Source organism: Pseudophryne corroboree, chromosome 10 (assembly GCF_028390025.1).
Source record: "Pseudophryne corroboree isolate aPseCor3 chromosome 10, aPseCor3.hap2, whole genome shotgun sequence".
Taxonomy (NCBI): Eukaryota; Metazoa; Chordata; class Amphibia; order Anura; family Myobatrachidae; genus Pseudophryne; species Pseudophryne corroboree.
In genome coordinates this window covers 300,970,838-300,986,976 of record NC_086453.1, presented here as the reverse complement: position 1 = coordinate 300,986,976, position 16,139 = coordinate 300,970,838, and the positions used below count along the sequence as shown (strand labels likewise).

Below are 16,139 nucleotides of genomic sequence, written 5' to 3'. Positions count from 1 at the left end.
GTGGTCAACTCTATGTGCTATTAATTAAATTCTGTAAATACTAAGGAATGTTTAGAACTCATCCCTTTCAATAAATAGCTTTTATTATTTACAAAAATTTGAATTGCACTGTACAATGTACGCTTTAATAGATAACTAGCCGCAATGTACAAACAGATCAAGCTTCACAAATGTTAGCTGAAGCGTTGGGAAACTGTCGCTAATTCAAAAATATCTTCATGCAGCAAAGCAGAATGCCGTTTGCTGGGCTTCCTTTCATAATGACATTCTTTTTTGGCTAACCAAATTTCCCCTTACCAGAAGCGAGCTTGTAACATAGCACATGGAGCTGCGTGATCTGCCTCCTGGCATCGGGTGGTTTCTGGGAAGTCTGCCCATTATTTTGGGGAGGTGTGGTTTAAAGTTTTTAAAGTTGTTTTCTGAGACTTTTTAATGGCATTCGGTCAATAGAGCAGTTCAGCCTATAGAGCTTCAGCATGGACTTACTTTTGACTGGTTGTTTTTCAGTCGGTGAGCTTCATCCACCACGAGGCATGCCCACTCAATGGAGCCCAGGATGGCATGGTCAATAGTGATAAGTTCATATGATGTGAGTAATACATGGAATTTTATTTGCGCTTCTTTCTAGATAAAAAGAAATTAAAATGTTGAACATGATGTTAATACATGATATAATAAAAGCTTATTATGTTTGGGATAGGTTTAAATTAATGAGATCCCTAAGGTAAACATAAGCATGATACTACAACCGGGGTCTGGCCATGTGTCTGCATTTACTAAATCATACTCAAATGAATTTGCAAGAGCACAGATGCGTTGAGTGGTACATTTCACTCAATGTGTCTAGAAACAAATTTTCAGGGACGTATTAGGTGTCATAGGCAGCTACAGACATGCTCCAGCATGGTGTTACATAAATAGGATCCTGGAAGCTATGGACATAAGAGAACCAAAGTACTATTCCAAACGCCAGGGGTTCGGTACACGGTTATCCAAGCAGGGTGGCAGCAGATAGGAAGGAATCATAGTCAGATGGAGCCAAGGTAAAAATCCAGGATATACACAAGCAGTCAAAGTAAGAGAAGTTGGATCACAAGAGGACCTCAATAATCTGGCATAGGTTGAGCCTCACTTCCTGCCTTACAACCCCACAGCTTGCAGAGGACAGGCTAAGGCCAGGAAGTAGGCGGAAGAAAAATAAAATGTGAAAAGTTACACAAATATATGTTTGAACAAACCCCAATTGTGTAGCCTAACTGGCTGGTCACGAGACCGTAGTGCACATTCACAAGTTCAGACTCCCACAGGCAGCTTTAGTGTATTTTCTTGCATGACTGCATCCCTCTTTAAAGGAGGTTTCCAGATTTATTTTTGTCTTGCCTGGATGGAAATTCTTTTACTCCAGATAACCCACTGAATGAAGCATGCCCCTTTGCATTTTCCCTCTCTGGCAGTCCATTCCAGGACATTAAGGGCCTGATTCAGAGGAAGGCACTGCTGAGTCCACTCTGACTGCTGCTGTCAGAGTTGCGTGTGTGATAATATGATAATGCTAGTTTCGCGTTCCCCTTGTGCACTAGTGTGCTCCTGAGTGTGCAGATACTGAGACGCTCACTGTTAGGGACCATGCATGCAGTAACATCGACAGAGATTCCAGACACCCGACACCATTGCAGCCACCATCTACATCTGCGCATTGTCTCTGTCTGACCATGGCCTCTGTGGGAACTGCTATGCCTCTGAGAACGCATCCGCCTGCACAGACACGCCCACAAGCTGCATCTTCAGGCCATCACCTAGTCACTGCCCAGGAACATCCATTTACTTTGCTGCTCCATGTCTGATACCATCAGCCCTGTACGCAATAGCGCCTTGTGCGTCCACTCGAGTAATGCATGAGCCATAAGAGTAATAATCACTCAGCTACATGGAGAGCAGCACTGGCTGCACATCTTAATCAGGCCCTATTGAATTTCTCTTCTCTAATTGCGAGAGTCCAAACTATCAGACCTGTCCAAATGCCAGAGTACAGCTTGCTGGCTAAAGCCTGTATTTTTCTGAATCAACTGGCCAAGTAAGTCCAGCAGCTGGGAGAGATGGTCACTATCTTGGTAGGTATCTGAGCAGGAACTGGTGTACTGATATCTTCAGTGTAAGTGGAGACCTTACAGGAACAGAAGACTCCTAAGGTGACTGCAAAGTGGTAGCAGGTAGCACAAAGGCTAGTAATTGGCTCTGGGGCTGAGCAGCAGGAATACAATGTTGTCTGGTGATTTGTGAGTGACATACAGAAGAGACTACACAAGTAGCAATGTTCTTGGAAGAAGTGCAGAGAACAATATGTGTCCTATTATAAACAGATGGAGATTACAAGACTGTGTATTGTCATTGGGAGAAGAACAATAAAACAAAAGCCTTCCTCCCATCTGCGGTTATGTTGTATTTGTGACAGGTGATGCCGTATAAACCAATCTGCACAAACTCCTCAACGGACATAAAATTTGGTGTACAATCGGAACCTACTGTAGAACTTCAGCTTTTTTCTTTTTTAAATCTGTTTATTAGATTTTCACAATTTTTCAATACAAAAAGTAACAAAAAGCAAGAGGGGCATAAAAGAGCATAGTACAAATAAAATAAGATTTTACTTACCGATAAATCTATTTCTCGGAGTCCGTAGTGGATGCTGGGGTTCCTGAAAGGACCATGGGGAATAGCGGCTCCGCAGGAGACAGGGCACAAAAAGTAAAGCTTTTCCGATCAGGTGGTGTGCACTGGCTCCTCCCCCTATGACCCTCCTCCAGACTCCAGTTAGGTACTGTGCCCGGACGAGCGTACACAATAAGGGAGGATTTTGAATCCCGGGTAAGACTCATACCAGCCACACCAATCACACCGTACAACTTGTGATCTAAACCCAGTTAACAGTATGATAACAGCGGAGCCTCTGAAAGATGGCTTCCTTCAACAATAACCCGAATTAGTTAACAATAACTATGTACAATTTATGCAGATAATCCGCACTTGGGATGGGCGCCCAGCATCCACTACGGACTCCGAGAAATAGATTTATCGGTAAGTAAAATCTTATTTTCTCTATCGTCCTAGTGGATGCTGGGGTTCCTGAAAGGACCATGGGGATTATACCAAAGCTCCCAAACGGGCGGGAGAGTGCGGATGACTCTGCAGCACCGAATGAGAGAACTCCAGGTCCTCCTTAGCCAGAGTATCAAATTTGTAAAATTTTACAAACGTGTTCTCCCCTGACCACGTAGCTGCTCGGCAAAGTTGTAATGCCGAGACCCCTCGGGCAGCCGCCCAAGATGAGCCCACCTTCCTTGTGGAGTGGGCCTTTACAGATTTAGGCTGTGGCAGGCCTGCCACAGAATGTGCAAGTTGGATTGTGCTACAGATCCAACGAGCAATCGTCTGCTTAGACGCAGGAGCACCCATCTTGTTGGGTGCATACAATATAAACAACGAGTCAGATTTTCTGACTCCAGCTGTCCTTGCAATATATATTTTTAATGCTCTGACAACGTCCAGTAACTTGGAGTCCTCCAAGTCACTTGTAGCCGCAGGCACTACAATAGGCTGGTTCAGATGAAATGCTGACACCACCTTAGGGAGAAAATGCGGACGAGTCCGCAGTTCTGCCCTGTCCGAATGGAAAATCAGATATGGGCTTTTGTAAGATAAAGCTGCCAATTCTGACACTCTCCTGGCAGAAGCCAGGGCTAGAAGCATGGTCACTTTCCATGTGAGATATTTCAAATCCACCTTTTTTAGTGGTTCAAACCAATGAGATTTTAGGAAGTCCAAAACCACATTTAGATCCCACGGTGCCACTGGAGGCACCACAGGAGGCTGTATATGCAGCACTCCTTTAACAAAGGTCTGGACTTCAGGGACTGAAGCCAATTCTTTTTGAAAGAAAATCGACAGGGCCGAAATTTGAACCTTAATAGATCCCAATTTGAGACCCATTGACAATCCTGATTGCAGGAAATGTAGGAATCGACCCAGTTGAAATTCCTCCGTCGGAGCACTCCGATCTTCGCACCACGCAACATATTTTCGCCAAATTCGGTGATAATGTTGCACGGTTACTTCCTTCCTTGCTTTAATCAAGGTAGGAATGACTTCTTCCGGCATGCCTTTTTCCTTTAGGATCCGGCGTTCAACCGCCATGCCGTCAAACACAGCCGCGGTAAGTCTTGAAACAGACAGGGACCCTGCTGAAGCAAGTCCCTCCTTAGAGGTAGAGGCCACGGATCTTCCGTGATCATCTCTTGAAGTTCCGGGTACCAAGTCCTCCTTGGCCAATCCGGAACCACTAGTATCGTTCTTACGCCTCTTTGCCGTATAATTCTCAATACTTTTGGTATGAGAGGCAGAGGAGGAAACACATACACCGACTGGTACACCCAAGGCGTTACCAGCGCGTCCACAGCTATTGCCTGCGGATCTCTTGACCTGGCGCAATACCTGTCCAGTTTTTTGTTGAGGCGAGACGCCATCATGTCCACCATTGGTCTTTCCCAACGGGTTACCAGCATGTGGAAGACTTCTGGATGAAGTCCCCACTCTCCCGGGTGAAGATCGTGTCTGCTGAGGAAGTCTGCTTCCCAGTTGTCCACTCCCGGGATGAACACTGCTGACAGTGCTATCACATGATTCTCTGCCCAGCGAAGAATCCTTGCAGCTTCTGCCATTGCCCTCCTGCTTCTTGTGCCGCCCTGTCTGTTCACATGGGCGACTGCCGTGATGTTGTCCGACTGGATCAATACCGGTTTTCCCTGAAGCAGAGGTTCTGCCTGGTTTAGAGCATTGTATATTGCTCTTAGTTCCAGAATGTTTATGTGAAGAGACGTTTCCAGGCTCGTCCATACTCCCTGGAAGTTTCTTCCTTGTGTGACTGCTCCCCAGCCTCTCAGGCTGGCGTCCGTGGTCACCAGGATCCAATCCTGTATGCCGAATCTGCGGCCCTCCAATAGATGAGCACTCTGCAACCACCACAGAAGAGACACCCTTGTCCTTGGAGACAGGGTTATCCGTAGGTGCATCTGAAGATGCGACCCTGACCATTTGTCCAACAGATCCCTTTGGAAAATTCTTGCGTGGAATCTGCCGAATGGAATCGCTTCGTAAGAAGCCACCATTTTTCCCAGGACTCTTGTGCATTGATGTACAGACACCTTTCCTGGTTTTAGGAGGTTCCTGACAAGCTCGGATAACTCCTTGGCTTTTTCCTCCGGGAGAAAAACCTTTTTCTGAACCGTGTCCAGAATCATCCCTAGGAACAGCAGACGAGTTGTCGGCATTAACTGGGATTTTGGAATATTCAGAATCCACCCGTGCTGTTTTAGCACTTCTTGAGACAGTGCTAATCCCATCTCTAGCTGTTCTCTGGACCTCGCCCTTATTAGGAGATCGTCCAAGTATGGGATAATTAATACGCCTTTTCTTCGAAGAAGAATCATCATCTCGGCCATTACCTTTGTAAAGATCCGAGGTGCCGTGGACAATCCGAACGGCAGCGTCTGAAACTGATAGTGACAGTTTTGTACAACGAACCTGAGGTACCCCTGGTGTGAGGGGTAAATTGGAACGTGGAGATACGCATCCTTGATGTCCAAGGATACCATAAAGTCCCCCTCTTCCAGGTTCGCTATCACTGCTCTGAGTGACTCCATTTTGAACTTGAACTTCTTTATGTACAGGTTCAAGGACTTCAGATTTAGAATAGGCCTTACCGAGCCATCCGGCTTCGGTACCACAAAAAGAGTGGAATAATACCCCTTCCCTTGTTGCAGAAGAGGTACCTTGACTATCACCTGCTGAGAGTACAGCTTGTGAATGGCTTCCAACACCGTCTCCCTTTCGGAGGGGGACGTTGGTAAAGCAGACTTCAGGAAACGGCGAGGTGGATCTGTCTCTAATTCCAACCTGTATCCCTGAGATATTATCTGCAGGATCCAGGGATCTACTTGCGAGTGAGCCCACTGCGCGCTGTAATTTTTGAGACGACCGCCCACCGTCCCCGAGTCCGCTTGAGAAGCCCCAGCGTCATGCTGAGGCTTTTGTAGAAGCCGGGGAGGGCTTCTGATCCTGGGAAGGAGCTGCGTGTTGCTGTCTCTTCCCTCGACCTTTGCCTCGTGGCAAATATGAATAGCCCTTTGCTCTCTTATTTTTAAAGGAACGAAAGGGCTGCGGTTGAAAAGTCGGTGCCTTTTTCTGTTGGGGAGTGACTTGAGGTAGAAAGGTGGATTTCCCGGCTGTAGCCGTGGCCACCAAATCTGATAGACCGACTCCAAATAACTCCTCCCCCTTATACGGCAAAACTTCCATATGCCGTTTTGAATCCGCATCGCCTGTCCACTGTCGCGTCCATAAAGCTCTTCTGGCCGAAATGGACATAGCACTTACCCGTGATGCCAGTGTGCATATATCCCTCTGTGCATCACGCATATAAAGAAATGCATCCTTTATTTGTTCTAACGACAGTAAAATATTGTCCCTGTCCAGGGTATCAATATTTTCAATCAGGGACTCTGACCAAACTACCCCCGCACTGCCCATCCAGGCAGTTGCTACAGCTGGTCGTAGTATAACACCTGCATGTGTGTATATACTTTTTTGGATATTTTCCATCCTCCTATCTGATGGATCTTTAAGTGCGGCCGTCTCAGGAGAGGGTAACGCCACTTGTTTAGATAAGCGTGTTAGCGCCTTGTCCACCCTAGGAGGTGTTTCCCAGCGCTCCCTAACCTCTGGCGGGAAAGGGTATAATGCCAATAATTTCTTTGAAATTATCAGCTTTTTATCAGGGGCAACCCACGCTTCATTACACACGTCATTTAGTTCTTCTGATTCAGGAAAAACTATAGGTAGTTTTTTCATACCCCACATAATACCCTGTTTAGTGGTACCTGTAGTATCAGCTAAATGTAACGCCTCCTTCATTGCCAAAATCATATAACGTGTGGCCCTACTGGAAAATACGGTTGATTCGTCACCGTCACCACTGGAGTCATCGCCTGTGTCTGGGTCTGTGTCGACCGACTGAGGCAAAGGGCGTTTCACAGCCCCTGACGGTGTTTGAGTCGCCTGGACAGGCACTAATTGATTGTCCGGCCGTCTCATGTCGTCAAACGACTGCTTTAGCGTGTTGACACTATCCCGTAGTTCCATAAATAAAGGCATCCATTCTGGTGTCGACCCCCTAGGAGGTGACATCCCCATATTTGGCAATTGCTCCGCCTCCACACCAATATCGTCCTCATACATGTCGACACACACGTACCGACACACAGCAGACACACAGGGAATGCTCCTAATGAAGACAGGACCCACTAGCCCTTTGGGGAGACAGAGGGAGAGTTTGCCAGCACACACCAAAAGCGCTATATATATATCAGGGATAGCCTTATAATAAGTGCTCCCCTATAGCTGCTTTGTTATATACAAATATCGCCATAAATTTGCCCCCCCTCTCTGTTTTACCCTGTTTCTGTAGTGCAGTGCAGGGGAGAGACCTGGGAGCCGTCCTGACCAGCGGAGCTGTGAGAGGAAATGGCGCCGTGTGCTGAGGAGATAGGCCCCGCCCCTTTTCCGGCGGGGCCTATCTCCATTTTGCCTCCCAGGGCGCCCCCCTCCCAGCGCCCTGCACCCTCAGTGACTGCCGTGTGAAGTGTGCTGAGAGGAAAATGGCGCACAGCTGCAGTGCTGTGCGCTACCTTTAGAAGACTGCAGGAGTCTTCAGCCGCCGATTCTGGACCTCTTCTGTCTTCAGCATCTGCAAGGGGGCCGGCGGCGCGGCTCCGGTGACCATCCAGGCTGTACCTGTGATCGTCCCTCTGGAGCTTGATGTCCAGTAGCCAAGAAGCCAATCCATCCTGCACGCAGGTGAGTTGACTCCTTCTCCCCTCAGTCCCTCGCTGCAGTGATCCTGTTGCCAGCAGGAATCACTGTAACATAAAAAAACCTAGCTAAACTTTCTCTAAGCAGCTCTTTAGGAGAGCCACCTAGATTGCACCCTTCTCGGCCGGGCACAAAAATCTAACTGGAGTCTGGAGGAGGGTCATAGGGGGGGTCATAGGGGGAGGAGCCAGTGCACACCACCTGATCGGAAAAGCTTTACTTTTTGTGCCCTGTCTCCTGCGGAGCCGCTATTCCCCATGGTCCTTTCAGGAACCCCAGCATCCACTAGGACGATAGAGAAAACACTTTAAGAAAAGGCACAGAGTAATAACATCTACTCTCCGCAACCATAATTTATCGGTATTCAAGGTACAATTGAGAAAAAGTATATGTGCCGTATAAAAGAACTTCAGCTTTAACTGCAGAAATTGTCTGCACCAGGGTGTAAACATTCTCATTTGTACTCCAAATGTCACTCCATCAGCCATAAGACACTTCTAAATAAATTCTTCAGAGTGGAAAGTGGATCAATACGCACTGACTTGTCCTTAATCTCATCTGATAGACCTCTGGGAAACCGGTAAAGACGAGCAGATAAGATTAAGCACAAGTCCACTCCATCTCATAAAACCAGTTCTGGAATTCTGAAGTATAGTTCAGGACAGAGTGACGGCCATGCCATAAATTACTTATCCCAGCTTCAGTGGTTGAACTGTGGTGAGGATCAACAAATGCTGCAGTGAAGAAGTTCTGAAACTTGGCAGGGTTGTCAGGATTGTGTCAATATCTTCCATGTAGGGCATAGAACAGATCAAGGCTTCATGTTTGAGCAAGGATCCCACCTTGACAGAGATTGTGGCATACAGTAAGTCTGGAGTTTCATTACACTGAGCGAAGAATGTCCAAAAACATGTACAGTACCTTCATTGTTTGGGGTGGTTAACAGCCAGGCAATCTTGCAACATTTATCCTCAGGCATTCCTCTGAGACACTTCTGAATTGCAACTCCCGTGACAGCTGGACAAGCTGCAAAATGACTGAGTCTGCAGATGGATTCTCAGTAACCATAACATTATGTCCAGCAAAATCTATTTGTAGGGTTTGATATTACAGGAATAGGATCCCAATTGCTGGAAGACATGGACACAGGGGTTCGGTACATGGGTATCCAAGCAGCATTATAGCAGGTAGCCAAAAGGTAAGACAGAGCTGTAGTCAAGCAACAAGACCAGATGTACAGTATCAGAGACAAAATTGTACTCAGATGGAGCCAAGGTCAAAATCAAGGATATAAACAAGCAGTCAAAATAGGATCAGTTGGATCATGAGGAGACCTCAATAATCTGGCAATGTTTGAGCCTCACTTTCTGCCTTACATCCCCACAGTCTGCAGGGGATTGGCTGAGGCCTAGAAGTAGGAGGATGAAAACTATAATTCACGAAGTTTAGATAGTTTGAGAATCATACATATAGAAACTGGATTACAGGTCCATGGTGCACGAGATCACAAGTTCAAGGTCCACAAAGTGCTTCAGTGTCTTCTTACTTGAATGTGAAATTTGCTGCATTGAGAGGATAGAGTACAGTCCTTAATATTGGAAAGATACGTTTAGTATAATTAAAGTACATTCTAAATCAATCCATCCTGTTTAATTCCAGCAAAAAGTATGTAAAATGTTATGTTATACACCTTCTGATGTTCCCCAGATAACGTCTTGCTAAAGATGAAATGTGTAGGAAGAAGGTGCACGTGAATTCCACTGAGGACACTTCTGTTGAGAGCTGGCGCCCCTTTTTGGGTAAGACAGGCGGCTGCAGACAACAAACCCTAAGTGGGGTCAAAACTGCATCCATAAGAGTGTTATGTAAGCACTTATTCTACCAATTGTTGATAAAGAAAAGTTGAATAAATATTTTATACAGTAAGTAACGAGTGGCCCTTGGCCTATCTTTTGGGAGTTTTAGTACGAGTCTAATTTCACCCACTAGGAACTGTTATCATTTTCACATTCTTCCATCCTCACGTAACCCCTATTATGAAGATACCGTCTGGGAGAAAAAATATTTTTTACAATTGAGGTCCCAATAGGATTATATCCATCTCTACGGCTCTATTGAAGAAAACCTGAAAGTGGGATTCTGAATTTTAGATAAGCAATGGTATTTGTATTTATCTTTGAATGTACTGATTAAGTGCAGTGTAGCAATATAACATAATTAAAATTATGATTGCCCTCTTTGAAATTCATATATACATGATCTTACTTTCATTCTGAACACCTTCTTTCCACTCTTGATGGCATTATCCTCGAATGAAAATTCATTTTCCCGGATTACTGCTCGGCTGTCCTTATCTCCAGTGTAGGTGACAACGTAGAACTCTGGCGCCCACATCTCAAATTCGCGCTCCCAGTTGATGATGGTGGATAAGGGAGCACTGACCAGATATGGACCTTTAGAATGACCCTGCGGAAACACATATCTGTTATATCACATAAAAGTCACTAATGTAAGGGTGAGGTCTCAGGACAAGTGGCATTGTATCAGAAGATGTAGGAACCTGATTACAGTGTCTTAAGTGCCCAGACCCCCTGAAGGCTTTATCCGGCCATGGATGATTCTAGATATGAATGTATTGTGGCTGCATCCGCAGTACAGAAAAAGCATATATTCACACCATGACAATGGACGTGATCACAGCTCTAAATGAGTCCGTATGCTTTAAAAAATTGCCTGTTTTGTTCAGTCTTGTTGCAATATTCATGGCCCGCACTATCCCCAAAGAAACACTATCCCTACAGTCTATGTTTAAAGAAAACACCATCTGCTATAAAGACATCTTCCTGTGTAATGTTAATTAAAGAAAACAATACTATGTAAGAAACAGCTGCTCCAGGAAGGTCGCTCACACTGGGGAGTGGCAGAAACAACTTCTATTTAAATGATTTTGCGAGAGCTTTTATTAAAGTAAGTATTACACTGTTTGTAAAGTATTTAGCTATAAGCTATCCGTAGTTTATTACAGGCATTAATATATTTTGGGCCTGACTACGAGTCGCAATCCCGGCCATTTCCTGCAATCGGTAGTCCGCCAGTGTGCAGATTCGGGCGTGTCTATGTGACTGTACCTACCCCAGGCTTCCGCTTGTCATTATCATCAGCACATGCACCAGCCAGAGGCTACATGAAAGAGATACAACTGCTTATAATGTATATTCTGCATAGGTACACCTCAGACTGTGATGAAACTCTGTGTACGTGCTCACGTCAAATTCACTCTACACTCAAAAGCCCCAGCAACACCCATCCAGCTGTAAGCGAGAAGCCACACTGCTCTAGACAACTCCCAATCGCTCGTAAGTAATTTAAGATGCATGTGCAGCCCATAACTATAGATTGTAAGCCTGCGAGCAGGGCCCTTTTACCTTTGTCTGCAATTACCCAGTCTAGATTTATTATTGTTCTATTATTATTTTGTTCCCAATTGGAAAGTGCAATGGAATATGCTGGCACTATATAATTACATTTTAACAAATAATAACGCACAAACAGGTTGCTAAGAATCCACCCGCTTTCGGAATTGCGTGCAACTCTGAATGAGGCCATTTGTTAGCAAAAGATGCTTCAGACTTGAGAAAGTCTTACAAACACCCTTCTACGCTGCAGCAGCACGCAGCTCATCAACTGTCAGCTTCTAGTTTCCGGTCTTCTATTTTTATTTATTTTTTAATTAAAAAATACTTTATACAATACAACATAAAAAATAGTTCTGTGCAGAGAAGCCGCGGGACGCCCTAGACCTGTTATCCTACGGATTTTAAACTACGCGGATAAAGCTAAGCTCTTGGACCACTACCGGCAATCAGCGAACCTCCTTTATAAGGGAGAAAGGCTGCTTATATTCCAGGACTTCTCCACCCATGTCGCCAACAAGCGCAGAGAGTTCGCTCCGATATGCAAGCGACTGTTTGAAGAAAACGTCAAGTTCTCATTGTTATACCCTGCCCGCCTCCGGGTCTTGGTCAATGGAAAACCGTGCTTTTTTGACGATCCGACGGCGGCAAAGACCCATTTGGCACACCCTGACGCTTGACTGTCCACCCTTACTTATAGCTTGCCTATCTTCACAACTGCTTTCATCTACAGGTCACACAGTGTTCGGGATATGATCAAGGCATGCTACTCTTGCATGCTGGAGGCTTAGCCTCCCATTGTTCTCTATTTGTTAGTTTGATATTTTTGTATGTTTATGTGTCTGTTTGTTTTGCCTGCTGGGATAATGTGTCTCGATCCTCCATAGGTTGGCCCCTCCTTGCTCACTGGGACGGGGGGGGGCACCGTTTTACCTGTACAATTTTGATATTCTATTCTCCATCTACGGGGGTAGGATAGCATGGCTAACCACACTGTTTCCCAGACCTCAACCCCGGTGACAACCCCACTTTTAGACTTTAATATAGTTTCCTGGAATGTGGAGGGTCTAAATAGCCCCATTAAGCGCAAGAAGGTAGTTGCTCATCTCTCTCGCTTGTCCCCTCAAGTAGTGTTCCTGCAAGAAACGCACTGGGAGCATAACTCCCTTGTGTCATTGAGAGCCCCTTGGATTGGAGAATGCGTGTCTGCTCCTTACACCAATAAAACCAGAGGTGTGGCCATCCTTTTTCATAAGAATCTTCAATTCTCTATTCTTAAAAAGTATGTCGACCCTGAGGGCAGATTTATATTTTTAGATGTATTAATCGACAAAGTGATATATACCTTTCTAAACGTGTATGCACCTACTGGATCTAACAATCTCTTTTTTGCAGATATTCTTCAAAGAGTTTTATCCTGGGGTAGCCAGAATTTAATCCTAGGGGGAGACTTCAACACGGTAGTTGATCCATCCATGGACAGGTCGGGGGTAAGTACCAAAAAACCCGGACCCTCCTCTACTCTACTCTCCTCGTTTTGTTCTCAACTCACCTTATTAGACCCCTGGCGTCTACATAACCCCCTTCAACGAGATTATTCTTTCTATTCCCACCCACATTCTACTCACTCTCGCATTGACTATCTATTTCTATCCAAACACCTCTTTTCTAAAGTTACCCACACCTCAATTAAAGACATCATTATTTCGGACCACGCCCCCATTACCTTGTCCCTACACCTGTCCCTACCTCAAAACATATCTAAATGTTGGAGATTCCCAGCATATCTCACACACTCAGAGGACTTCTTATTACATCTTAAACACACCTGGCAGAATTATACTACTGACAACCTGGATCAAGAATCTAACACTCCACTTTTTTGGGGAGCCTCTAAAGCAGTCCTCCGTGGCCATATCATCTCCTACGTCAATTCTAAGCGCAAGAAATTTAATATAAAATTACAGGAACTCAGCGCAGCTCTCACACTTGCATATCGCACATATAAACAAAGCGATAGCCCTACCCACAGGGAGGCGTACCTCATGGCAAAACAAATCTATGATACTTTTCTCACCGAGCAGGCCCAGATCAGCTACGACTACGGCAGGAACAGGTTTCATAGGTGGGGGAATAAATCCGGTAAGCTCCTGGCCAACCTGGTCAGGGGACCCCGAAACAAAACATGGGTTGACTCGTTGCACAGCTCTGGAAGTGTTCTTTCTGATCCCACTGACATCTGCTCGGCTTTCATGCACTTCTATAAGTCCCTATATACTGCCGACGTTGATAATGCAACTGATGGTCAATCATTCCTAGATGAGGCGCAGTTACCGAAGCTGGAATTAGAGGAGAGGGAATCGTTGGATGCCCCCATAACTGAGGAGGAGGTGCGGGCCACCATTAAGTCCCTCCCCAATGGAAAAAGCCCTGGCCCTGATGGCTTCAGCGCTGAATTTTACAAGGTGCTAGAGGCCGACATACTCCCCATATTAACACGATTATATAACCATATACTAACAACAGGGGAGACTCCCCTTCGTTTCAATGAAGCCAAACTCATAGTGCTAGCAAAACCTGGCAAAGACCCTACTCAGGTTGGGTCATACCGCCCCATCTCACTCCTCAATCAGGATTTTAAAATCTTGACTAAAATCATAGCTAACAGGTTGCAAGTATACTTACCCCATCTCATTTCACCTGCACAGATGGGATTCGTCAAAGGTAGACAATCCACACGGGGAGTGCGGGCGGCCCTAACTGCAATATCCTACACCCGCCTTAACCAGGCCAAAAATAACATCATTATAAATTTAGACGCAGAGAAGGCATTCGATAAAATTGCCTGGCCTCACTTATCCCGAGTGCTCGCCCACCAGGGGTTTGGCACAGTATTTTGCAACCTAGTGCAAACCTTATATACCAACCCAGTGGCGCAGGTTTTAGTCAATAATGTGACATCTTCATTTTTCACGTTAGAAAGAGGCACTAGGCAAGGATGCCCCTTGTCCCCCCTCCTTTTTGACTTGGCACTGGAACCCCTTATACGCCATATCCTGTCACACAAGAACTATAAGGGCATCGCTGTGGGAACACAGGAATTAAGGGCGGTGGCATTCGCAGATGATCTCCTCCTTTTCATGTCAGACCCTCACCATACAATCCCACAACTAATTGCCATGACTGATCGCTTCTCCTCTTTTGCAGGGTTTACCATCAATTATAGTAAGTCAGAAGCGTTGGCCATATATGGACAGGCGAAACTGGGTTGGGGAACCGCCTTTCCCTTTAAATGGGCGAATACACATATTACCTTTCTAGGCGTTGCACTCCCTGCTCAACCATGCCACCTATATAGGCTCAATATCACTCCAGTCCTGCATAAGATTAGAACCGAACTTGGCCTCTGGCAATCCCTCCCCCTTAATATGCTAGGGAGATGTAACTTATTTAAGATGGCCAGTTTCCCAAAGCTCCTCTATGTTCTACAGATGACCCCCCTATTGTTATCTAAATCAGACCTATCCTCTTTGAACGCTTCTATCTCCAAATACATCTGGGCTGGTAAACGCCCGAGGATTAGCATGAAAAAATTAACCCAGACGGTACCTAGAGGGGGAATCAATCTACCTGATATCAAACAATACAATCTTGCGTGCCTCTTACGCATTGCTATGGATTGGCTTGGAAATAATAATTACTACACAGATTCTAGACTAGATTCTCAACTATGTGCTTCCTTATCCCTCAGTTATCTTTTACATGCCAAGCCCTCCAAATTGGCCTTACATATCACCACTAATTTACTACTACTCCCCATAATGCAGGCGTGGAAAATGGCAAGGAAATCTCTCAAACTCCAATATCTATACTCACTTTCACTGCCCCTTATCGGCAACTTAGAGTTTCAGGAGGGGGGAGCTTTACAACCTTTTACTACCTGGCACTCTCTTGGCGTTCGCAACCTGCGCAACCTGCTTAACCCCTCCCGCGCCCCGCTGTCTTTCGTGGAGGCGCGAGAGAAATACGGCCTACTTCCTCACCACGAGTTTGCCTATTTCCAAGCAACACACTATCTTAAAACTGTATTATCTAAACTGACAGGGATCGACTTTCTTAACTCTCTGGACACACTAATCCAGTCGACCTGCTACTCCATATCAACCATTTACTCACGTATCCGTCTAGAACTTATCCCAGACGCGGACCTTCCGGAGCTGTCCCAATGGTCCTCCCACATCCCAACGGTCACCCCTGAATCCCTCTTAAATCACTTTCAGTTGACCTTGAAGCTTATTCCTGCAAGTTCTTACCAAGAAATGGCCTATAAAATGCTCCATAGGGCATACATTTCCCCTAAACGCCGATCACTGATGGGCATTTCAGAGGATAGTAAATGCACTAAATGCCTAATGGAGGGGGCCGACCTCTTCCATTGCTTCTGGGAATGCGCTCTGGTGTCACAGTTTTGGCATGAGGTACATCACTATGGAACTACATCCCTAGACATATCCTTTAGCTGCACCACTTCCTGGGCACTGTTCGGATGTCTAACCGATCAACCTGGCATCCCCAAGGCTAACAAAAAACTGCTTATGATATTATCAGCAGCTGGCAGGAAGGCAATCCTGCAACAATGGATTCATAATATACCTCCTAATATTTCGATGGTGACCTCTAGACTATTTTTTCTATTCACCATGGACTGGCTGGAGACCTCTATCCATAAGGAGAGGCTCACCCCTGCTTTGTTCCAATGTTGGAACCCTTACATTTTGACACTCCCCCTACATACTAAACAAG

The 16,139-nt window shown here is 45.6% G+C and overlaps 1 protein-coding gene across 5 annotated transcripts in view; it reads right to left on the bottom strand.

Annotated features, from left to right (window-relative positions):
* The window catches only part of CHD5 (chromodomain helicase DNA binding protein 5), a 477,691-nt gene that overhangs the window by 158,425 nt on the left and 303,127 nt on the right, over nt 1-16,139 (bottom strand). For all 5 annotated transcript variants that reach the window (XM_063943432.1, XM_063943431.1, XM_063943430.1 and 2 more), the window contains 2 exons: nt 10,189-10,389; nt 487-624 (listed from right to left, as the gene is read on the bottom strand). In XM_063943432.1, coding sequence (XP_063799502.1) covers nt 487-624; nt 10,189-10,389 — 339 coding nt within the window. The remainder of the gene's footprint in view (nt 1-486; nt 625-10,188; nt 10,390-16,139) is intronic.